Genomic DNA, 25,621 nt, shown 5'->3' with positions numbered 1-25,621 from the left:
GCGGGTAGCGGCAGCCGGCCGGCCGGCCAGATAGCGGGCAGGAGACGCCGTGCGCTCCTCCGGGAGGGAGCCTCCGGGCGGCCGCAGCAGCAGCGCAGCGGCAGCAGCACCACCACCATCAGCAGCAGCACCATCAGCAGCAGCTGCTGCAGAGCCGGGGGCAGAGGCAGGGGTGCGGGTGCTAGCTCGCTGGGGAGCCTGCGATCCGAGCCCTCTCTCTTGGTGTGCTCTCCGCCGCCACCGCGGAGGCTCCGCTCGGCAGCCGGGGCCTGGGTGCGGGAGAGAGGCCGGCCGGGGAGGCAGCCAGCCCCGAGCAGCGCGGCGCCGCGCTCCGAGTCCGCTCCTCTGCGCCCAGCTCAGCCGTCGTCCTCCCGCTGCTGCCGCCTCCTCCTCCTCCTCCTCCTCCTCTTCTTCCTCCTCCTCCTCCTGCGGCAGCTGCGGCGGCTGCTGCCGAGCCCGAGGTGGTCGCGTCGGGGGCTGCACCCGCGCCCCTCTTGGACCCGGGGCTGCCGTGCCCCCTGCTGTGGGAAGCTCACGGTAGTGTCGGGGTGCTCCGGGGGCTCCAAACTCTGGCTGCCCAGGAAAGTGCCTTCATGAACCCAGAGGATGTCCGGAAAGCATTACAAGGGTCCTGAAGTCAGTTGTTGCATCAAATATTTCATATTCGGCTTCAATGTTATTTTCTGGGTAAGTTGTGTTCGAATCCTCCCTCGGTGGGGTGGTGTCAGTGATTTATTTACGATCGCTTACCCCGGTTGCCCCAAGTGCCCCCTCCTTTTTTTTTTTTTTTTTTTTTACTTTTTGGCAAACCTCTACGCTTTTGCCTGCTCTTCCCTGAAGCGAGAAAAGGTGCCCTAGTCTTTTTTCTTTCCTAATTGCTCGGGGTAAGGGGGCCAAGATTTTAATCCTTTGTAGGTTGGGGGGGGGAAGGGGGGAGAGAGAGAGAGAGAGAGAGAGAGAGAGAGAGAGGGAGGGAGAACTAAGAAAAATTGAGATTGAAAGGCAGCTCCCAGGCCTCAGATTGTCCCTGGAAAAGGAGAAGAGTGAACTGTTGTTGGGATAAAAATGAGATCAAGGGTTTGGCAGTTTGGGACAATGAACGGCGACAAGGAATAGATTTGTTCCCATGGGATATTGATGTTGTGCATGGCGTGGGTAATAATAGGACAGATTAACCATGCAAAACACCCTCCCCGAAGTCCACCTTTGTGAGAAGCATTTGATTGGACATGAGGTTGCCACTGCTCTTACTGCTGTGCGTTCCTGGCACGGAGGCAATCTGCCTTCTCCATCACGGGCTTTTGTGTATGGATGATGCGGCTTGAATGGTATATGGTGTACTGTAGGCAATATGTACATCAATAACACTTCTAGCACATTCTTTCCAAGTCTGTTCCGAAAAGCATTTTGCATAATGGCCTGTCTGTGGGTGGGGAAGATTTATTTTTCTATCTGTCATTGTCAGAACAATAACTAGTAACCGTCTACCTATATTTCAGTCTAGTTCCTCAAACAATTACTAGGCTCGTGTCTTTCTCTAAGGGATGAGTTAAGAGTGGGTTGGGTTTTTTTTTTAGGTTGGATGAAGAAATGCAAACCAGAAGGTGTGCTAGATAGAGAAATAAAGCAAATACTTGAATGCCACTCAGAAACGTGCCCTTTGTGTTTAAACCTCCGTTAAATAATGGAAATGCGTTCTATTTTGTTTTGTTACGGTTTTCTTCTGAGCTCACTAATGCTTTTCTGCAATCAGACAAAGAGTTTCTCCGGACCTGAGACACAGGTGTTTCGAAGACCTCGATTTCTTCTTTCTCCCTCACCTCCTTTCTTCACATTACCCTCTCGCCCACTGTGAACCGTAAAAATGATGGTTCTTGGGTTTTTTCAGCAAGTTACTGCTTCGTATAAGTTTAAAAGTCCCCCCCTGAAAAGGAGGGGACGATGATGTAGAATGATCAAATCAAAAGGTCACTAGTAAGCTCAGAGAGCCCAATGTGAGCTATTCATTCGGAGTCTTTCAAAAATTTTTTACATTCACAGGAGCAAATATAAATCTCTGAGAAGTGCTTTCAGTAGAATTCTTTATTGCTGTTTCTTCTGCTGTATTTTCTTAATAGGATTATTTTATTTTCATTTCATTTCATTTTTTACTGTTTTCTTTTTACGTGTCACATTGAGAACACATGTTTTGCTGAATGAAACAGGATTGGAGAACATTTTCTGAACCATCTTGCCATCTGCCCTCAGGACTGATGAATAAGATTAGGAGGATGGGTGAATAAATATAATAAAGAGTCCAGTACTGCTTTTGTGGGTGATTGATTGCACATAACTGGTGTTCCCATCAAACAATCTTCTATTTTCCGTGACTACAGCCAAGCTTCCAACTTAAACTAGACTTAATTCTCCATGGGAGGAAACACATTTCCCTCTTCCTTTCCCTCACACTATGCAGTTTTCTGGCAGAATTGTTCAAAAGTGATCAGTAATGACTTTTTTGGACATAGTTTTCATTGGTTAGGACTTAGAGTTTAATGACTTAAGGAGGACATACAAGGTCCCTGGGTTGGTAGTGTGAGTTGATAGCGTTGTCTTGTTTGAACAGACAATCCAATATAGCTCAGCTACCAGGAAACAGGAAGGGTCTATTAGGCCTTTATTTTGGTCTCATAGAAAAGGGTAAAAAAGAAATATTGGGATTTGGAGTCCGTTTTCCTGACAGAATTTGGATAGTTTTGTTAACTGCCCTGATCTAATGCTATACTTTTAGGATACCTCTTCAAAGTTCTTGGGGAGTGGTGTGGTTTGGGGGAGACCATTGAAAAGATTTAGATTCCCTGTGTTGATTTATAGTGAGGAATCAAAAATGGAGCCTTTTGCTGTTTTGGACTTCGAATGAAGGAATTTATCTCTATGGAGTTCTTTAGGAAAGTGGTAGTCTTCAACCTTAGTGATATTAAGCTGCCCAACTAGACTTCAGGCAGAATTGTACTGGTAGGTGGGTGCAGTTTGTTTTGGGTACCCTTTCTACTTGTTATATCCTGTTTTCTGTCCATACCCTAATATGCTGGCCTCTGATTCACTAAAGCACCACTTTCCTACCCTCCTCCCCAGCTGGGTTCCTGGCTCAAAATCACCCCACTCACACTCCCCTTTTATTAATATTCTAGTTTCTCAGTTACTGGATGTCTGCTGGTTGCAGCAGACCTCTGGTTTATCTGATAAAAGTTTAGATATTCTTAGTGTTGGAGCTAGAGGGGAATCTTAGGTGTGAATGATTCAGGGACTTAACTGTACCTGGGGGTATTTGCATTTTAATAGAGTTAGATAATTGGTAAACCCAAGGAATCTTTGTAGGTGGAGTGTAGGGTGTGGTAGTGGGAGGAGAGGAGGATGGGTAGATAAATCTTTTGAACTTGTGCCTTCCCTATCCTCTGTTTACTCCGGAGGAGTTTCTCTCTGCAGCAGCCTGAGTACTTTACTAGCCACCCCCAAAAGAACTTGTAACTTGTAACTTGGATTTTGAAAAGTTGTAGCATTCTGCCCTTTGTTTGAAAAGACCTAACACATGCTGGCTGTTCCACTGTGGTCAAATCATTTATCCTCTCAGTGGTCTAGGTACCTTGCTAAGATTATGAGTTGGAAAGAATGTGCTAACCAGCATTGAGATCCTTGAACCTGGATGGGGTTGGGAGGGGGAGGGGAATTACATCTTTATCTTTACTAACCTTTTACTTTAGTTATTTAAAAAACATCATTCTGGGAAGAGGTCCATAGTCTCCATCAGATTGTAAAGGTGTCCATGACACAAGAACTTCTGGGGGTATAGGGAATCCCTTACTGGACAGTTCCCCAAACCAATGTAATAGAAGTTCTTAAACCCATTCCTATGTGTTATATTTGCATTTTGTTGATTCGAAGCCAACAACTCTGTTCCTTCTGTGGATGGAAAAGGATGATGAATATGATAAAGGAAACATAATCTTTTAGTCTTTTGTCTACTGTTGTTTGTTTTTTCCTTTTTGAAGAGGACCATGAGATCAGGTGGTGTCATAACTTGCACCAAATCGGATTTAAGTGAGGGAGGGCTGTGCAGGGTCACCAACCTCACTCTCTCCTCCAGAGCCATCTGGGTCCAATGGCAAGATTTATATCAGGAGGACTGGAGATGGTCCCAGATGTTTAAGGCAAGTGACTTGCCCAGGGTCACACAGCTAGTAAGTGTCTGAGATAAGAGTTGAACTCCAGTCCTCTTGGCTCCAGGGTCAGTACTCTATCCACTACTATTAGTACTAAAGTGAATTTGAATAATGAAAGTTCAGAGATGTATGGTTTCTGACAGATTAAGAAAAATATGAGGTACAGAGTGGTGAATTCTAGTTCTGGCTGAGCCACCAACTAGCTGTGGGCCTCTGAACAAGCCATTCGACCTTTGGGGACCTTGCTTGGCTTGCTTACTTTAGAAATGATTAGATTTGAAAACTTTTCTAAAGTTTTCTAGCCCTAAAGCTTGATGTAATTTGGGCCATGTTAGAGGTGAAGGTTTTCTTTTGACCATTTTACTACCAAAGAAGTTGAGAAAGACAGGAAGTTATAATGAAAATGTAACCTTGGGCTGGTTATACTTGGTGTCCAGGATCCACAAAGAATGAGCTGGACTGAGCCAGAGGTTATTAGAGTTGCAGGGTTAGAGATGGAAGAGTACTTATAAATAATAAAGAGCACTTATAAATAATACAGCCCCTTCATTTTACAAATGAGAAGACCAAGGACAGGGGAGATCAAGAGACTTCACTAAGGTTACTTAGATCACAAGCATCAGTCAGGAGTTGGACCAAGGTCTTCTGAATCCATATCTAGTGCCTTCTCCTGAGGACATCTCATTTCTATGGGCATCATCCAAGGTGTAGGGTTAGTAGGTTTTCTTATTTACAAATACCTGTTTGTACACATGTGAGTTACTGTGGCATCACTGGGTTGACATTCCTGTGTCACAACAACCTCATGCCCTCCCAGGACTTAGGGGAACATCCCATCCTCCCAGCTGTAAACTGGAGGAATGCATTCTGGTCTGTGCTCTGCCCAGTAGATATTATTGTCTTTCCTTGAAACATATGTAAAGCCCATATTGTAAGCTTTACATTTCCCAGAAAGTATACTTGCATTTCTATCTTTTACAGAGGCTGCAAGATTAGCGTGATTCAGTGAACAGTTTGTTTCATAGACTGTGAAGAGTTGGAAGGGAAGTAGTAGGAAAGGGGGAAGGGAATAAGCATTTGTTAAGCATCTACTACATGCAACTGAGCTAAGTGCTTTACAAATATTATCTCATTTGATGCTCCCAACAACCCTGGGGGGGGGTAGGTACTGTTATTGTCTCCATTTTATAGTGGAGGAAATTAAGGCAAACAGAAGTTAAGTGATTTGCACAGGGTCAAACAGGTAGCCAAGTGTCTGATGTCAGATTTGAACTTGGCTCATCCTAATTCCAGGTCCATCAATCTATCTACTATGTCACCACCTAGCCTTTCTCTTCCCCTTCCTCATTTTGTAAAACCCTAAGGGGAAATAGGCTTAAAGAGTTTCAATGACACTTGCCAAGTACATGGAGCCAGGTAGCAAAAGAACCAGAACTGGAAGCAAGTTCCTCTAAGTGAGAACCAGCATTCTTCCCTCCAGTGGTTGGAGACTTTTGCCAAAATTTATTTCTCAATTGTAAATACAGATTTCACATTGTGTTTGTTAGAGTAGAGTTGTGTATCTTGGTGGAGGTGTTATCTTCTACTCCTTACTTTTCCAATCTGCTACCAAGTCCAGTCATTTTTACCTTCCAAATGTCCCTCTTATAGCCCCTTTCTCTCCTCCATCATTGTCGCCATCTTTGTACAGGCCTTCATCATCTCATGCTTGGGCTTTCTGGTTGCTTTCCTTACCTAAGTTTTTCTGTAGCCAAGTCCATCCTCCATAGGGCTATCAAAATGCAGGTCTTATCATGCCACCCCTTCATAGTCAATCAACTTGTGATTCCCCATTATCTTCAGGATCAATATAAAATTCTCTATTTGGTTTTCAAAATATAAATAACCTGTCCCCCTTCTGCCATTATCCTCACATCATAGTCTCTTTTACATACTCTTCATCCCAGTGGCACTGGCTTCCTTGCTGTTCTTCACACAAGATCTCTATCTCCTGACTATCTATGTTCACTGATTGTCCCTCATGTCTGGGACTCTCCATTCACAAACCGCATAGCTTCCTTCTAGTCACAGCTGAAATCCCACATTCTGCAAGAAGCCTTTCCCCATTGGCTTTAATATTAGTGCTCTTCCTCTGAGAATATCTCCAGTTATTCCTGTCTATCTCTCATTTGCATGTTGTCTCTCCTTTTAGACTGTGAGTTCCTTGAGGGTAGGAGAACTGTCTTTTGTCTTTGTATGGCCAAGAGCTTAGTAACACGGTGCTTGGCACATAGTAGGTGCTTGCTTAATCAAAGCTTGTTGGGTTGACTAGAGGGGAGAGATTTTCTTTTCATTTTGTTTCTGGTACTTAAATTCAGAAAACAGGGAAATTTAAGGAACTTTGGGTATATCAGATAGGGATATGAATCTTGTGATTCACAATAAATTGCAAGATGTGTTAGAATGATGATACATCAGCATTTTACATGTCATCATTTTTGCCTTAATTTGCTAGGCATCTGTTAGCTTTGGTGGCAACCATATGGCAGTCTAAACTGCCTTTTGAATTTTTACAGGGAGATAGGAGGAGGAAGCTAAATACGGTTATGTAAGTGTCATATGGGAAAAGTGTAAGGAAGGGATATGGCTTTCTCTGTGGGAAAAGGAATTGAAAACTACCAGCCTAGTCACATGTATTCTAGGTCACTGCAAAGGCACTGCCATGTTTTCCCTTGAGAATGCCTTTTGGAAGTTGAATGGAGCAGAAGAGGAAATTTATGAAAACAAATAATGTAACACCCACAATGAGTTGCCTAGGTGAGCTCATTTAGTTGTATCATCCCATCTTAATATGTCTATTATAGCTTTGTTGTTGTTCAATCATGTCCAACTCTCTATGACCCCATTTGGGTTTGTTTGGGGTTTTTTTGTTGTTGCTGTTTTGGCAAAAATAGTGGAATGGTTTGCCATTTCCTTCTCCAGCTCATTTTAACAGATGGGGAACTGAGGCAAACAGGGTTAAGTGACTTGCTCAGGGTCACACAGCTAGGAAGGCCAGGTTTGAATTAATAAAGGTGAATCTTCCTCATTTCAAGCACAGTCCTCTGTCTGCTTGACCATCTACTGCCCCCATAATATTCAGTCCCTGGCAAAAAGTGAAAGCAAACTTCATTGACTAAAGATGAGCTATTTACCTCTGACAATATTCCAAAGAGGCTCTTGGTTTTGTGGACATGTTTTATTTAACTTAATACCTTCTAGCAGAATGACAAAAGGGGAAAAAATCCACTAATTTTTTTGGGGGGAGGGTGGGGAAGACAGAGGAGAGAAGCCTCTGCATAGTGCCCCTGGACTTGCCCTGGGTATGGAACATGCCTTCACAACTCGTCTGAAACTTAGAGTCTTAGACAATTGCCAGGAGGCCGTGGGTATTAAAATTGTTCAACCTAAAGTAAAAAAAACTGAAGCAGAGCTCTGAGCCAATGGCATTTTATTAAAGAGTCCATGGTCCCCTCTAATGAAGGGGACCTCAGACCTTCCTCATGATCTGAGATGGTCCTGGTCCCCAGGACCTTGTTTTTATAGGGTTTGATACCCAGATATGCAAAAGAGGTATGGCTAAATATAGGATCAAATGACATCTCAGCAAGGGGGTCACAGGTTGCGTGAAACATGGGGCATCTCCACTGACTAAGTAGTCATAAGATGGTCACTTGTTCATGTTGGATTAGAGAGAAAGGTCTGGAGGTACAAAAATAAGTTGGGGGACTTTCCAAAGCACCAAGGCATCCCACCCACACTGGGTTTAGCCATGGAATTTGAGTAAGAGAGGATGGAGATCTCTTTGTCAGCATTCTTGTGGTTATACAAGTGAGGCTTATGACTGGTAAATAAATAGTGAATCTTATATTAAAGTTTGAGGTCTGTGCATGAGCTGATGCAAAGTAAAATGTAACAACAATATTACAACAAAATAATATATAACAATATAAATAACATCAATATTATAAGATGATCTGCTGTGAATGACTTGGTTATTTTCAACAATGTAATGATCCAAGACAACTCTGAAGGTGTTATGAAAAATGCAATCCATCTACAGAGAGAGAACTGATGGTGTCTGAATACAGATTGAAGCATAATTTTTTTGTTAGTTCCTTTATCTGAAGTTTTGTTTTTGTTTGTTTTCTTTTACAACCTGGCTAATGCGGAAATGTTTTGCATGACTTCTCATGTATAACTTATATTGAATTGCTTGAGTTGGGGGGCATGGGGAGAAGGGGAAGGAAGAGAATTTGGAACACAAAGTTTTAAAAAAATTAACGTCAGACTTTGTATTTTACATGTATTTGGGGAAAATAAAATTCTAAATATAAATATAAAGTTTGAGGTCTGCTAGAAGAACCTATCTATCCCTATAAGATTTCTGTAAAATCTCAAACTGACTGATACTGATTGGAATAGAGAGGTCCGAATGAATTATTTCTCACTGGCACTGAGAGTAACTTGGGGCAGGGTCCCCCATTCAGTATATGCTAGAAGTGAAACTTGATCACCAAGTAAGTCCTCATCCATTGTTCTACCTTGCCTCTTAAAGAGTATACCACAAGAGAATGATAAGCCATCAAAGATGATGATCTTTTAAAAATCCCTGAGTAACTGTATTTTGGAGAGATTATTAATGAGTCACATGTATTTTACATGTTGCTACTATGGTAAATGCCCTAAGGCATATAATCCCGCTGCTGACATTTGAATCCTAGAACTGAGATTGGAGAGATAATTATATAATAGGACTCTCAAGAAGTTGCTTGCAGCCACCTCAGATCTATGATAGATCATATTTTTGTCCCCTATTCCATTCAGATGTTTCTGTGTTTGAAGACTACTAGTTTGTCCTTTTGCCCACCTAAGCATTCCTATTTCCTGAAGCAGCTCTTCTTGACAATGCTTTTGGTGTCTCCAGTGTCTGTTGAATTGCTCTGGATGGATCATGGTATTAAGAAAGATTTCAAGGAATTGGTAATGCTTAGTCTGGAAAAGAGAAGACATGGGGGACAGAACTTTTTCATGTAGCCACAACTCTACATTTGGCTTTGAGAGGGAAAAAGCTTCATGCGGGTGGATGGGGTTACAATTTTCCCTCCACATGAGATGCTTTTTAATGACTTTTCCCCATCCTATGCTTGTGCTGTTCATATTTTGAAACCAAGCATTTGGGGCCTTATTCCTGTTACATTTCATTTTGGTTTTAGCCTATCTAAAACCTTGGATAGCTTTTTTGAACCTTGATATGTCTTAAAGTTTTCAAAATAGTTATTCCTGACTCCATTTATGAGCTCCTCTAAATGCTGGAAACAGGAAATGCCTTCCCTGTAATAATAATAAAAACATTTTATATGTCACCTTGAGCTAATCCTTTATATCCATTATCTCATTTAATTTAAGATGAGTTCCGTAGGACCCTGTTTCTGTTGTCTTTCTCTTGCATGGGGTTCCGTAGGACCCTGTTTCTGTTGTCTTTCTCTTGCATGGGTGGTTACATACGATTGTGGAGTTTGGGAAGAGAGGTCTGTATCTTTTATTTTTCAGCAGCCTTAGAGCCCCGGGGGAATGCTCTCAGATCCATATATCTTATTATTCAAGGAAGGGAGAGAATCCCAGGAATTCTGGAAATGGATAAGAGTAGATGGGGGGCAGCTAGGTGTCACAGTGGATAAAGCACCGACCCTGGATTCAGGAGGACCTGAGTTCAAATCCGGCCTCAGACACTTGACAACTTACTAGCTGTGTGACCCTGGGCAAGTCACTTAACCCCCATTGCCCTGAAAAAAAAAAAAAAAAGAATAGATGGAAGTTTATAGGGTCTGGGGCTGCCATGATGGTGGTGATGATGATGGTGGTAGTGGTGATTAGCACTGGGCTAAGCACTTTACAGTTACATCATTTGGTCCTCACAACAACCCTGGGAGGTAGGTGCTATTATTATCACCATCCTAGGCCCTGTGTTCTATCCACTGGGCTACCTAGCTGCCCCACTAAACACCTTTTGTTCTCTTATGTAAAAACCTGGCCTGTCCTTTTTCTTTTAGTGATTTTTTTTAAACTAGTCAAAAACGTATTTATAAGAGGATTAAAAATAAAATGAGAATGTGATTGGTATAGGGAGGCACTAACTCTGAAATTAATATGCTAAGGAATAACTATATTTTGGGTGGAAGCTGGTGAATTCTTCCAGGCTGGGAAGGAAGATGAACTTTTTGCATTCCTTTCCTCTGATGGGGCTGCTTTTCCTGCATGGCCAGAACACCCCATGGGCTTGTTGTGCATACTTTCAATTTAGTGGACCAGATTTCAAAATGTGCAGAAAGATCCCTCCTCTGCTCTCTGCCTCAGTCAGGTTGATGACCTCAGGGTTCTGTTGAGTGAAGGAGATTTTTCTCTACCTTATAGTCCCCTTTTTTTGCCTCTGGCTCTGGGAACACCTCTCCCTTGGGGATACTTTCTACCACTGAATCTCTATGTTATGTTTGTCAAATAGATTACACGTGATAGGTGCCTAATAAATGCATATTTAAACACACTGAATTCTGAAATAATTTTATTAGATGGGAAATTTCTGGGTAAGTTTGAAATAGTAGATCAAAGTTTGCTTTTTTAATACTCATGTATGGATTAGTTATATCTAGGTGGGAAAAAATTCTTATGCTATTATATTAAAGAGGCAGCTAGATGAGTTAGTGGATAGAGAGCACTGGGCCTGGAGTCCAGAAGACCTGAGTGACATTGGGCAAATCACTTAACTTCTGGTCTGTTTGCCTTAATCCACTGGAGAAGGAAATAGCAAATCACTCCAGTATCTTTGCCAAGAAAATCCCAAGGACCCTATGACCCACTGGGTCATGACGAGTCTGGACAGGACTGAACAGCAAATTATACTAAATGGGACCAGGGTTCGACATCATGTACATCTTCACCATACAGATGAAGGAACCCAGGGAAGAGGGGTGAATGGACCTCTCACAAGTGATATAACCAAAGCCAACGTTTTTTCTGCTCTCCCACACTATGTTCTATGATCAGGGTTCCCACTCTTATCTAATAGGTCATTTTATCTTTTGCTTTGGGACTCTATAGTGGTTGTGTAAGTGTAATAATTTCCCTAAAGTTGCAATAATATTTATTATCTTGTAAAAATAAATAATAACGGGGCAGCTAGGTGGCACAGTGGATAGAGCACCCGTGTGAAGTCAGGAGGACCTGAGTTCAAATCCAGCCTCAGACACTTAACATTTACTAGCTGTGTGACCCTGGGCAAGTCACTTAACCCCAATTGCCTCACTAAAAATAAATAAAGAAATAAATAATAATGAAGCCAGCACTGATATAAGTGCTTTAAGATTTACAAACCGACTTTAGAAATATTTCATTTAAGCCATCCGACAATCCTGAGAGGTAGGTGTTATCATTATTCCCATTTTACAGATGAGGAAACTGAGGCAGATGGCCTTTAAGTGCCTTGCCCAGGATCACACAGCTTAACTTCAGAGGGAAAATTTGAACTGTGTCACCCACCTGCTTGTAAATAAAATAAAAACATAAATGTTTTCTGAGAGATTTCATTGGCTGTAATCACCATTTATGGCTACCACAGAAAAAGCAATGCAAGACTCTGCTGACATTATCAGTATTACACCAGGATCATTTGTACACAAAGGACAACAGTCCTGAATATAAATATGAGTAATGCCAAGATGATCTTGGTTTAAGCTCTCTAGCAAGGTAAGACTGAAAACTAGGAGGGTGACTGGCAAGCATTTGGTTTCTAGCCTATCAAATGCATTGTAAAATTCTATAGTATGTCTAATGACTATTTATTGTCTTGAAACGCAATAGAAGGCATAGACTTTTATTATTATTATTATTTTGCTGAAAAATCTTTTCTACATTATGCTTGGCACTGAGGCTAGAATTTCTGAAAATCTGAAGGGAACAGCTGGTGCTCTAATAAATATTCAGGCCAGCCATTTTAATGCTTTGTACTTAATTAACTAGTCCCACTAAAAGAGAAATACTTGCCTTCAGCATTTCTCTAAGTGTAATATTTTGCTTCCAACTTAAATTTCCCCAAACAGCTTTAAAACTTCATTCTGCCAAGTCAGTAGTTCTAATCAAAGGAGAAATCTTGAATGCCATAGAAGAGTTCTCTGGCACTAAATAGTTTGATATTAATAGAGTTTTTACACACACTTATGCAAATAAGGGCTCACTCCCTGTAATTTGTCATAATCCAGAACTTCATTAACTTGGTGTAGAAATTATCTACAGTGGGAGAAACTGTTAAATTGATTCATATGTAGAATAAATTGTCATTTATAGCCCCTTCCTCACCTTTCCATCGTTTGATTAAGAACTTTGCTTACCTACATCTCTCCCTCTTCCCCTCTCCCCCTCCCCCCCCTCCCCCCTCCCCCCTCCCCCCCCCCCCCCCCCCCCCCCTCCCCCCCCACCCCCCCTCCCCCCCTCCCCCCCTCCCCCCCTCCCCCCCCTCCCCCCCTCCCCCTCTCCCCCTCTCCCCCCCTCCCCCTCTCCCCCCCTCCCCCTCTCCCCCCCTCCCCCTCTCCCCCCTCCCCCTCTCCCCCCTCCCCCTCTCCCCCCCTCCCCCTCTCCCCCCTCCCCCCTCCCCCTCTCCCCCCTCCCCCCTCCCTCTCCCCCTCTCTCCCTCCCTCCCTCTCCCTCCCCCTCTCCCTCCCTTCCCCCCCATCTCTCCATTTCTCCCTCTCCTATTCCCAGTCTCCCTTGCCTTTCTAAGGACTGGCATAGCCACAATGCTTGCTATCATGATCACCAGAACATAGATTCCCCTCTACTGCTCTTTGCTAATTATGCTTTTATTGTTTTCCTTTCCCTAATCAAACTTAATCCAATTCTTCTGCTACACTGGAGCATCAGATTACCAAGGGCTGAGAAGCAGGGAATTCTGGTTTCTTTCTCTGTGACTGTCTGGATGATGCCAGCACTTCAGCCATCTGGAATCTCTGGGGTACAGATATTCTTTCCACCAACACAGATCATGACCCCTCTAAGGACTTAGTTGAGGTAGAGCTTGAGGTTTTAGCTTGAACTACCTGTTTAAGTGTTAAAATCTTCTCTTTGAAAATGGCGCCTTGGCTGGTGTGCCTGGGTTTTCAAAGTTTGTCAGTTTTTCCTTCTCCCTCCTCCTGGTATCACAGCAATGTGTTTATGTAAACACAGCAACCTCCTTCTGAAATTGTTGGTAGATTTATGAAGGTCAGGAGACGATTTTACATAAATGGAGCTAATACTGGGTGCTTGGATTGAGACAAAATCAGCCACATTTTGATGCAACTTTCTGATTGGTTTCTCTCCCCTAAGTCTCTACTCTTTCCAGTTCATTCTTGACCCACTGCCAAAGTGACATCCCAAAGCCTGGGTTTGATCATGTTATTCCTTTGCTCAACAAACTACAGTAGTTCCTTATTGCATCTTAAAATAAAATATAGAGCCCTCTGTGCAGCCTTTCACAACTTGATTCTCACCCCCCTTTCCAGACTTCTTAAACATTACTTCCCTCTAGTCTAACCAAACAGCCATTGGCTTCTTCTCACTGAGCCTCTTATCTCCCATCTCCATTTCTTTGTACAGGCTGTTCTCAATCTGGAGATCCACACCCTGGGAAAAGAACAAAAAGAGAGAAAAAAACCCAACCCCAAACCCAGAACTGACCAACACTTTGAAAAAGTGTGACTTCATCTGTGGTGGTCTACACCCATAGTTCTCTACCCTTGCAAAGAAGTGAAGGAGCAACCCCCTCTTAGCTGTACTTGGAAGTCACATTTAGCTATTATCATTTCATAGCATTCCATCTCATTGATTTTCTTGTTTTTTCTACTTACATTGTTACAGTCCGTCACACAGTAATAAGCTCTATATAAATGTGGGCTACTCCTGCTACTATTAGCCCTTGTTTTTGTTCTTTTTGTTTTGCTTACTTCGCCATCGGTTCATCTAATTTTTCCCATGTTTCTCTACATTCATTATATTAATTTTGATATTGCCTTGGTATTCACAATATGTTTAGCCATTCTCCATTGGTAGATGTCCACTTTGTTTATGGTTTTTTCCTACTACTAGAAAGTGCTGGTGTCTATATTTGGGAATATAGAGGGTCTTGGTTTTTGCCATTGATCCACTTGGAGTAATGCCCAGCTGTGGAATCTCTGGGTCAGAGTTGGAAGGACACTCGAGTTACTTTGCTAGAATAATTCCATATTGGTTTCCAGAACGGTTGGGAACATTCAGAGTTCCACCTTTGTCAACCTCTTCAACATGGACTATTTCTATCTTAGGTCATCTTTATCAATTTTTCTGGTTGTGAGGTAAAACCTAAAGAGCTATTTTGATCAGAATTTCTTTTTGGAACATTCAGAATGTGGGGTCCAAAAATGTCCAATCTGCAAGAAAAACCACTGTGGCAGAACTCCGAGCCAATAACCATTTATCAAAGGGACGGGATCCCTTCAATGAATGGGGCCTCAGATTTTCCTCAGGATCTGAGAAGCCCCCTTTCCCCAGGACCTAATCCTACTTTCATAGGGCTTAATACTCAGGCACTCAGAAGAGGCAAAGAGTCTTATTGGTTGACAGACCTTGATCCTGACACTTCAGGAGGGCCAGAAATGATGCACCAACATGAGTGGTCACAGGATGGGCAATGCAGGGGTCATCTCCACTGACTAAATGGTCATAAGATTGGGTCCTTCTCATGTTGGGCAAGAGGGCGGGCTGGAGATAAAAAAATAAGTTGGGGGGACTTTCATATCATGTCAAGACATCTCACCCACACTAGCTTTGGTCACTCACTCAGCACCCAAAAGGGTAGAGGCCCTATAGTCAGCATTCTTGTGGTTAGCCAAGTGAACTTTATAACAGGTTAGTGAGGGGCAGCTAGGTGGCACAGTGGATAGAGCACCGGCCCTGGAGTCAGGAGTACCTGAGTTCAAATCTGGCCTCGGACACTTGACACTTACTAGCTGTGTGACCCTGGGCAAGTCACTTAACCCCAATTGCCTCACTAAAAAAATAAAAATAAAAATAAATAACAGGTTAGTGAACATTGAACAGTGTGAACTTAGAGCTTGTAGTTTAAAGTTTGAGGCCCATTATATGAAAGAATCTATCTTATCTAATTATTCCTAGATATCATATGCATATGCATATGTGTGTATGTGTGTGTTATCCTTTTTTCTATTGGAGGCAATGGGAGTTAAGTGACTTGCCCATGGTCACACAGCTAGTAAGAGTCTGGAGCTAGATTTGAACTCAGGTCAGTATTTTTTCCATATCCTTTGAATAAATGATCAATTCTCTATTAGTGAATGTTGTCAGTTCTCTGTTGGGGAATGTCCTTTGGTCTCATATATGGTATTTCTGTTAGTTGACCATATTTCTTAGCTATTGGACCCTTACTGGAAATAATTGAGACAAAGATTTTTTTTACCCAGCTGACTACTCCTCTAAACTTCTTATCTTAGTTGCACTAATTTTCTTCATTCAAAAGCTTTGCAATTTCATGTAATTAAAATGATCTATTTTTGTGTTCACCTTGTTTCCCTGGATGAGGCCCTTAAGGGCAGGCAGGGACGACTTCATTTCTGTCTTCAGATCTCTGGTGCCTACACTAGTGCTTTGCTTTGAGTACTTGGGAAATGTTTGTTGATTGAGCAGAGATAAAAGGGGAGTGGGCTAGTTCCTTTATAGGAAAAGTTTATCTGGGAGACTGAAAATAGGTAATATGTTTTAGATCCACCTCAAAGGAAAAACAGTATGGAGAATGTGCTACCCCTCTGCAAACTGAGCAAAAGCATTTTTTAGCCACATAGTGAGCCATGGATTATGTCTCTCCCAGTCTCAGTTGGTTAAAAAAAAATGGTTCAGTGGCAATTAAGCGTTAATGAGCTGGGATTTTTGAGCATGGGTATTCAGTCTTCTAAAAGACTTCACGATAGGGTATGAATCTTATTAAAGTAGGAACAATGCCTTCTTAATGTTTTGTACTGGATGTGCCTAGCACAATATGGGAACTTCAGGAGGCCTGTTCCCTTAGTAAACTGACACAGGTAATCCACTCAATAATAGAAGTCTGGGCCTTGCAGGACCAGGGCCTCAGGCAAAATGACAAAGTTGTTGAAACTTGCATTAGGTTCTGTCTAAGGGCTGAGCCCTGGTTCCTGGGTCCATTTCATTTTACTGGGGCACCAGCACTTCCTTTTGGAATGGGTCCAGGGGATTTTGGCTTTTGGCCTCAGAGCTTTCATCTTTGATAATTTCTAAACATTACAAGGCATAGAATCTTCTGGACCACTTAGCCCTGGATCTATCCAGTCTGGCTTCATTGGATCACTCCTTACCCTTTCTTCCTTCAGCACCTCCACTCTATTTGTATGTCTTATGCCTTTCGCCTATAAACTTCAGACCAGTACAGGACAGTTTTCTAGTGTTTTTTCTTTTAAACAAGGGGAAAGAGTTACAAATTCCTAAATAGATGTACCAAGAAGATGGACATTAGAAGTGTGAACAAAATAAAACAGCCTAGAGGCGGATTAAGATTAGTTAGTGTCCAAGATTGCTGGTCTAATCTTTAATTAAAGTTCCTCAGGCCTAGTCTGGTCACGATCTTTCCAGGACTCAGAGATCCATGTCTTTATTCCTCTGAGTGGTTTTATCACCTCCAGGTTTAAGAATGATTGTCTCTCTCTCTTTCCCTATTCCCCTTCCCCTCACCTCAATACCCACCCACCCTGACACAGGTTAACTGCAGCAAACACAGATTTTTTTTTTTAATTGACTTTTCTCAGTACTTCAGATAGGAATTATCTCTCCATTAGGAAATTTCATAATTAATGCATGCTGATATCTGTGTTATTAGGGTAACTTCTTAGCTAATTAGGTATTTTTTCTTCCAAGAATACAGGGTGGGGATAAAAAAAGATAAAACCAGTGCAAACCACCCAAGTTTGTCCTATCACCTCAAAAACAATAAAATAAAGGCCCTTCTTCAATCCTCTCCCACTCTTTGGGACCCCTTTTTGACCATTTCCCAAAGTGTTTGGTGGTATCTGATGCGTCAAAACTGTTTTTCTTCAAATGTCGAGAATTAGGAAGTTGTATTTGGAGGTTTGAATTCTAGTCCTATCACTCATGTAAGTCACTTTCCCTTTCTGAGCATCTATAAGAATGAAGGTGTTGGACAAATAATCTTGTAAATTCTCTTTAGAATTGATATCCTTTGGAGGCGCTGCTAGTTGGCACAGTAGATAAAGCACAGACCCTGGATTCCGGAGGACCTGAGTTTAAATACGGGCTCAGACACTTGACACTTATTAGCTGTGTGACTCTGGGCAAATCACTTAACCCTCATCGCCCCACCCCCCTTAAAAAATCCTTTAATAGCTTTCCCATTCCCTTTCCTTACATTAGTCTCCCTCAGCCTAATTCCATTCTATCCACAGTTTATCACAGCTAGGTAAGAATAACATAGTTGAGCCCTACTATGCAGTTTATTTTTTAAATTTTTATTTTTTGTGGGGCAATGAGGGCTAAGTGACTTGGCCAGGATCACACAGATAGTAAGTGTCAAGTGTCTGAGGCCGGATTTGAACTTAGATCCTTCTGAATCCAGGGCTGGTGCTTTATCCACTGCACCATCTAGCTGCCCCTGCTCTGAAGTTTAAAAATGTTATTGCTTCTTTCACATCATAGCTTCTACCAATAATCCTCCCCCCTCCCAAACAAACCTCTCCTTTGTAACAAAAACGGAACTGTTAAGCAAAACAGATGCACTCTGTGTAACAGTACACACCCACTCTTCTTTTAGGGAGGAGGGGAATATGGTTATCATCAAGCCTCATTGATTGGCCATTACAGGAATATGACTTCTGAAGTCTTTTAGTGTTCTTTCCCTTTAAGTTATTGTCATTTTGTCTTTTAAAAGAGGAGCTTGTTAACTCAGCCACATCTATGAACGGTAGAATCTGAGGGGACCATATTATTGAGATTGTGGGTGGCGGGAGGAGGTCCTTAAGTACCATTGGTCTCCTCTTTTCCTGTGCCCCCCACTTCCCTGTCCAGGAGAGGGTGGACCAATAGGTTGGCACTTGCCATTAGTTCCTCTGCCATCAGATAAAACTAGGTCATCTGAAATAGGAAAGGTATTTAGGAAAACTGCACTCATTCCTATCTCTACGGTACCTGACACAAGTATAAGGGAGACCGTGATTCATATTGTTTGGACAGATGGCTTGTTTAATAAGTATTTTGATATCCTTGAGGTGGAGCCATAACTAGGAAGTCTCGGGAAAATCCAGTTGAGGGGATCAGGCTGCAGAGGGTGGTGTACCTTGGGGTACAGCCCCCTCCCCACAAAGAGGAGCCATGGGACTTTGGAGGCCTGGGGCATTTTGGTTGAGGACCGTGACACTGGAATCAGTTGTAGTATCTCAGGATCAGAACTTGAGTTAAAGATTTTTGTTATTTTTGTTGTTTAAACATCTATTTCTACATCACCGGTTTCTTCTTTTCAATTAATTGTTATTCTTGGGGGCAACATATAGCAGAAATACTCTCTACACACAAGGTGTCTTGTGATTGAACTATCAATTTCAGAGAACCAGAGGGGAAAAAATCAATACATCTCCTCTAGGCATTTGGAAATCCCAGTACTTTCAAAGAAGGATTCATTATATCAAATAATGTTTTTTTAAACAAGGAGTTTGGTGGGTGGATATGATTTCCAGCGTGACCTCGATTAGGGCAGCTAGATGGTTCAGCGGATAGAGTATTGGACTTAGAATCAGGAAGACTTGTCTTCATGAGTTCAAATCAGGCCTCAGACATTTACTAGCTATTTTATGGAGAACTCACACAAGGCAAGTGTTCTCACCGTGGTCAGAGGAAGCAATACAAGGACACTCTCAAGGTCTCTCTGAAGAACTTTGGAATCAATGTGTGATATGGGAGACATTGGCAAAGGACCACCCAGCTTGGCATGCCCACATCAAAGAAAGGGCTGTATTCTATGAACAAAGCAGAATTGCAGTGGCATAAAGGAAACTCGAGATACACAAAGTTAGAGAATTCACCCCAAATGTTCACAAGCACTATTTGTGCCCAAATGGCACATGGTAGAATCTGGGGGGACCATATTATTGAGCTTGTGGGTGGTAGAAGGTCCTTAAGTGCCATTGGCGTCCTCTTTTCCTTCACCCCTCACTTCCCTGTCCAGAAGTGGTAGAATGTTCAGAGTTCACATTGTTCTAATCAGCCACGGTCTGACACACTTGACACTTCACTCTAACATGATGTCATTTTAGTCCTCTTTGAGAATGAAGAACAACAACCAACCAGCTATGTGACCCTGGGCAAGTCATTTAACCCCATTTACCTCAGTTTCCTCATCTGTAAAATGAACCCAAGAAGGAAACGGCAAACCATTTTAACATCTTTGCCAAGAAGACCCCAAATGGGGTCTGGAAGAGTTGAGCACAACTGAGCAACAACAAATGATCTCGATTCAGATAGACAAATGATGATTAGTGACTTTTTGAACACCTGCTTTTTTGTCATCTCGGTTTTGAGACCAAGATCCTGCAAGGTTCAGTGTCTTGCTCCAGGCCACACAGAGACAGCATGGGAAGGAACTGGGTCCTTTGTTTTCAAGATGTGGCTTAGGATGGTTCTTGACAACTTCTACGAAAAGGGTTAAGTTTCTGTGTTTTTTTAAATCTCATAACTTGAAGCTGAGAGAGGATTTACACATTCTTTGCATCATTCCTATTTAATTGGACCTTTTTTGAGGAGAATGTGAGTAGAGAAAAAAGGTAAGTGAATAAAGCAAGTAAATAACCTAATTATTGCCATCTTCCTTTGTTCTACAAAATTGGCTAATTATAGTCAAAAAGTATTGCTTTGTTTGAATGTTAGTGATATTTTAAAGTTATCTTCAAGAGACAAGAAAAGAGTTAAAGAAAAGTTTGATGAAAACAGGGTTTTATGCAGTTTCTTTTATAAAGAATTTCCAACAACCAAGTAAAAGGAAAGGGTATCATTAAACAGAAAACTGAAAAAGATTTTGGGGGGGAGAGTTTTATATATATATATATATATATATATTTTTGTGGGGCAATGGGGGTTAAGTGACTTGCCCAGGGTCACACAGCTAGTAAGTGTCAAGTGTCTGAGGCCGGATTTGAACTCAGGTACTCCTGACTCCAGGGTCGATGCTTTATCCACTGCGCCACCTAGCCGCTCCCCTATATTTTTTTATATCAGGATGTTTACTAATGTGACATTAGAGTTGGAAGGGATCTGAGCAAGCTACTCCATTTTACAGATGGGAAAACAGATGTAGCAACATTAAGTAACTTTTCCAAGGCCATCTAGTCACTTAGTGCTGGAGCTGGGATGAGACTTTTTCCCACTGCTTTAGTTCTTTGGAACTATTTCAAAGTAGATGTGTGCATAGTTTGAAAAATATGCCTGTGGACATAGGAATCCATAATATTCATGTATTCTCTGTTTACATTAAAAATTACTATATGCAAGCTTGAAGATAAGGCCATGTCCTTCTTTCCTTGCAGAGATAGGGAACTAAGGGATGTGGAACATTGCATATGCTGTCAGACTCTGGAGGATTTATTCGTTTTTTAGATTTAGATTTAGATTTATTGGCTTTTCAGAATGGCTTTGTATGGTGTGATTTGCTGGGATCAGGGTGGGGCCTAGGGATATATTCAGAAATAAATGAAGGTGATGTACATGCATTCTGTTTTCAATAAAAACAATTTAGGAAATGGCATATTGCAAATGCAATTTGCAATACTTTGTTGTTGTTTAATCAAGTCTAACTCTTTGTGATCCCATTTGGGGTTTTCTTGGCAAATATTTTCTTGGAAAAGTGGTTTGCCATTTTCTTTTCCAGCTTATTTTACAGATGAGGAAACTGAGGCAAATAGGGTTAAGTGACTTGCTCAGGGTCATATAACTAGTATGTGTCAGAGATCTGGATTTGAACTCAGATCTCCATGACCCAAAGGCTGGAGCTCTATCCACTGTGCCACCTATTTGCCCAATTTGCTACGTACCATTGTGAAATTAACTGCACTGTTGTGGCATTGTCAACCGATGGACTTGAGAATATGAAGTCTCCCAAAGAACATGTCCATCCCTTTATGTATAAAATCAAGTTATGCTTTCTATGTAGAAAAAAAAAACCAAAGTGGTTTTTCTTAAACTGCAAACGTTTCTCAGAAATGATCTATGTAAGATATTAAATAAGAATAATTTGCTAGTGTATTAGTAATAAACTATGGAGAAAATAGGGGGAAATGTCTAGGACTAGCATTGTGGCCTCAAAAGTTTTGTTTCAGGGCAAGCTGCCCTGTTGTTCAATTTTGTGGTAAGAAATCTAAACAGACTTGGAAAGTGATCCCAGTGGTCATCTTGATTTTGAGACCAAGACCTGCAAGGTTCAGTGTCTTGCTCCAGGCCACATGGGAAGGAACTGGGTCCTGTTGAAAAGCTGCTTCTTCAGGTACTTTTTTTTTTTTTTTTTTTGCAGGGCAATGAGGGTTAAGTGACTTGCCCAGGGTCACAAAGCTAGTAAGTGTCAAGTCTGAGGTCAGATTTGAACTCAGGTCCTCCTGAATCCAGGACCTGTGGTGCTTTATCCACTTCACCACCTAGCTGTCCTCTTCAGGCATTCTTTAGGAATGAATCCTTTTCGGATGAATGAAATGAATGAAAATAGATTTATTGAGCACTTTCTGCATGTAGAGTGCACAAATATAATATCAAAGACAGATTTTGCCTTATTCCTTCCTTCCTTTCTTTTTTTTTTTTAAAGCTTCTGGTATATCTTTCTTTCTTTCTTTTTGTTTTTGTTTGTTTTTTCGGGGCAATGAGGGTTAAGTGACTTGTCCAGGGTCACACAGCTAGTAAGTGTCAAGTGTCTGAGGCCGGATTTGAACTCAGATCCTCCTGAATCCAAGGCCAGTGCTTTATCCACTGCACCACCTAGCTGCCCCTGCCTTATTCCTTTCTTGCCATTGAACTTCATCTCCCATTCCTCTTCCCTTCTGTCTTTTTTTTTCAGGGCAATGGGGGTTTAGTGACTTGCCCAGGGTCACACAGCTAGTAAGTGTCTGAGGCTGGGTTTGAACTCAGGTCCTCCTGAATCCAAGGCTGGTGCCTTATCCACTGTGCCACCTAGCTGCCCTTCCCTTCTGTCTTTATCAAACTCAGACTCATATCTCTGGTTCTTAAACTTTCCTTCTCTTTAATCACTATATATGATCCACCTTTTGAATTTAAAGCTTTTTTGTATGTGAATATTCCTTCAGTGGATTTCCTCTCTCTTCTCTCCCATCCCTTTTCCCTGTTGCTTATAATCTATCACTATACCAAAACTTTTTGTGTGTGCATTGAACTCTTGTTTGGTTCAGATAATAGCAATTAATCAATCGCCGAGTATTTATTAAGTGCCTGCTGTGTTAGACACTGAGAATATAAGTATAAAGAATGAAATAGTCCCTGCTTGCAGTGAGCTTGCATTCTAATGGGAGAGACAAGTACATATAAATATATGTGGCACAAATATAAAAATGAGTAAATATAAGTATATACAAAGAAGTTAAGGTAATTTGGGAGGGAGGGCACTAGCAATTGGGAGGGTCATGAGAGGCTTCATTGCTTGAACTGCATCTTGAAGAAAGGGATTCTGTGAGGGGGAAGTGAGAGAGTATATTCTAAGCCCATGGGATGGTCAGTGCAAAGGCCAGCGATGAAGTAGACGAGAAAGAAAGAGACAGCCAACGTGATGGGATCTCGGGGAGAGAGGAGATGTAATGTCCAATTAGCAGCAAAGATAGGTTGGGGCCACCATGTGTAGGGGTTTTAAAAATGAAAAAGAATATGTTTGATCCTAGAGATCATGGGGATTCATTGAAGTTGATTGAATATGGGAATTACATGATCAGAGCTATGCTAAAGGAAAATTACTTTGCTATCAGTGTATGGTAGACTGGAAAGGGGAAAAATTTGAAGCAAGGAGCCCAATTAATAGGCTGTTGCAATAATCTAGGTGAGAGGTGATGAGATCCTGATGTAAGGTGTGTAAGTGTGAGGACTTAGATGCAGGGGACTGGCAAGACTGGACAAATGATTGGCCATATGTAATAAGGTCCTGGATAATCTCAAGATCACAAAGATGTGAGACAGGAAGGATATGATGCCTGTGGTAGAAATAGGGAAGTTTGGAAGGGAGGAGGACAGTTTTGGGAGAAAGATGACTTCCATTTTGGACGTACTGAGTTTAAGATGTGCCAGGGACATCCAGTTTGACGTGTCTTGCCATTGATTAGTGGGACCAGAATGAAGTTCAGGGGAGAGACTCTTAAGTAGTCTCTTGACCCATTGTATTTCTTTGTTGCGTTCATTGTTTTCTGTTTACTCATATCTCTAGTCCATTCCTAATTTGGATCTTTGTGTCAGGACTCATTTTCACCTCCTCCCCTATTTTTGGATGGGTTGGGTAGGCATGGTCCCAGCTGTTATTTCCTGGGTTCCTACAGTTGTCTTTTATCTCCCCTGGGATATCTGTGCTCAAGTGCTGGCCAACTTCAATGCCCCAGGATGAGATCTGCAGTTCCTGCCAGTTGGGGTTCCTTGGTCCTCCTGAAACATCTTCCTCCTCCTCCTCCTTCTCCTTCTTCCTTCTTCTTTCTTCTTTTTTTGGTGAGGCAGTTGGGGTTAAGTGACTTGCCCAGGGCCATGCAGCTAGAAAGTGTCAAGGGTCTGAAGTCGCATTTGAACTCAGGTCCTCCTGAATCCAGGGCTGGTGCTCTATCTACTGTGCTACCTAGCTGCCCCTAACATCTTCCTTCTAAGGGCATAGAGCTGCAAGTTTCAGTCCTTTTTACCTGAATGGGTGCTGACTTCCCTGCCTGTAGCTTCTGGCTTGTTCTTAGTACAGTCTTGGGCTTTTTTGATCATAACTTCATCTTTGATAGAATACATGTGAGAAAGAGGGCTCCTCTGGGACCTTTAACTGCCCTTGTAGCCCACAAACCCTGAGTGCAGATTCTTGAATATGTTGCTGAGCATGAAGTGGAAGCTAGTGCTGGTTCATATTGTCTTTAGTGTGGTTTTAAGTGAGTACAGTACAGCTAGCCATACTGAATGAAGTTAAGCAATCTCAAAGCTCTTGGGGCATGTGGGGAAGATTACTTGTTCTCCCTGGGAGAAGGGAGTCTGGCTAACTCCCCAGCTTGTTAGACCCTCCACTTCGGACAGCTTTGGCCGGCTCTTCTTTTTTTCTGGCTGAAAGATCTAGCCAAGCTGTTGGAAAAATTCTTCTAGGGTCCCAGAATCCCCTGGGGGGGTGGGATTCAAATTCAAATTGAAAAAAAATGTTTCTGCTTGGGGTGTAGAACATGGTGCAGCCCTGGGGAAGACTTGAGGTTTGGATAAGACACAGCCTAGGTTTATACAACAACCTTATGGTCTATTAGAAGTAGAGGGTTTTTTTTTGGGGGGGGTGGTTGGTTGGTTTGTTTGTTTTTGTTGTTTAGCTGAGTCCCCAGTGGATCCACGCTTCTTTGGAATTGGAGGCCTGCCCCAGAATTGTCAGCAGCTTTCTTTGTTCATTATCACAGGACAGCATACTAGCAATGGTCTGTCTTCTCTCTCTATGGTCATCTTTGACCTATTCAACTTATTGGAGGCTTCCAAAGACTGACTGATGTCTTCCAGTTTCCATTCTTCCCGTGAACATGCTGTCCTTTTTTCCCCTCTTCCTTCTCACTATGTTGGGGTGTACTTTTTGGGGAGCATGGAGGTTACTGTCTGTATTTCCCTTCATTGGGTCCCATGGTACAGATGCTTCCCTTATATCACACACAGTTCCATCACTGCATCATGTGGCTTATGGGGTGGATCAGTGTTCTTATTTTGTTTGGGGATCTTGAGGATCCCCATGTCCTCATAGGGAAGCTTAATACATGATTCACTTAGTTTAGGAATTAATGGATGAGTTACTGGCATCATCTTTGCAAACACGTCATAGTGGATAAAGGACCAGCCAGGAAGGAAGGAAGGAAGGGAAGAAGGAAGGAAGGAAAGAGAAAGAAGGAAGGAAGGAAAGGAGGAATGGAGAGAAGGGAGGGAGGGAAGTAAGGAGGGAGGAAGGAAGGAAATAAGTATTAAGCACTTGCTCTGTGCCAGGCACTGTACTTAGCACTTCATAAAGATTATCTCATTTGATCCTCACAGCTACCCTGGGAGGTGGGTACTATTATGATCCCTCTTTTGAGGAAACTGAGGCAAACTGAGGTTAAATGGCTTGCCCAGAGTCACACAGCCAGTCA

The 25,621-nt window shown here is 42.1% G+C and overlaps 1 protein-coding gene across 2 annotated transcripts in view; it reads left to right on the top strand.

Annotated features, from left to right (window-relative positions):
* Nucleotides 1-564: 564 nt before the first annotated feature.
* TSPAN5 (tetraspanin 5) overlaps nucleotides 565-25,621 on the top strand; it is a 219,703-nt gene continuing 194,646 nt past the window's right edge. For both annotated transcript variants that reach the window (XM_043971231.1, XM_043971230.1), the window contains exon 1: nucleotides 565-687. In XM_043971231.1, the coding sequence (XP_043827166.1) occupies nucleotides 607-687 (81 nt within the window). In that variant the 5' untranslated portion in view covers nucleotides 565-606. The remainder of the gene's footprint in view (nucleotides 688-25,621) is intronic.

Source organism: Dromiciops gliroides, chromosome 6 (assembly GCF_019393635.1).
Source record: "Dromiciops gliroides isolate mDroGli1 chromosome 6, mDroGli1.pri, whole genome shotgun sequence".
NCBI lineage: Eukaryota > Metazoa > Chordata > Mammalia > Microbiotheria > Microbiotheriidae > Dromiciops > Dromiciops gliroides.
The sequence above is the reverse complement of the archived record's forward strand: the minus strand, read 5'-3'. Positions and strand labels throughout refer to the sequence as shown.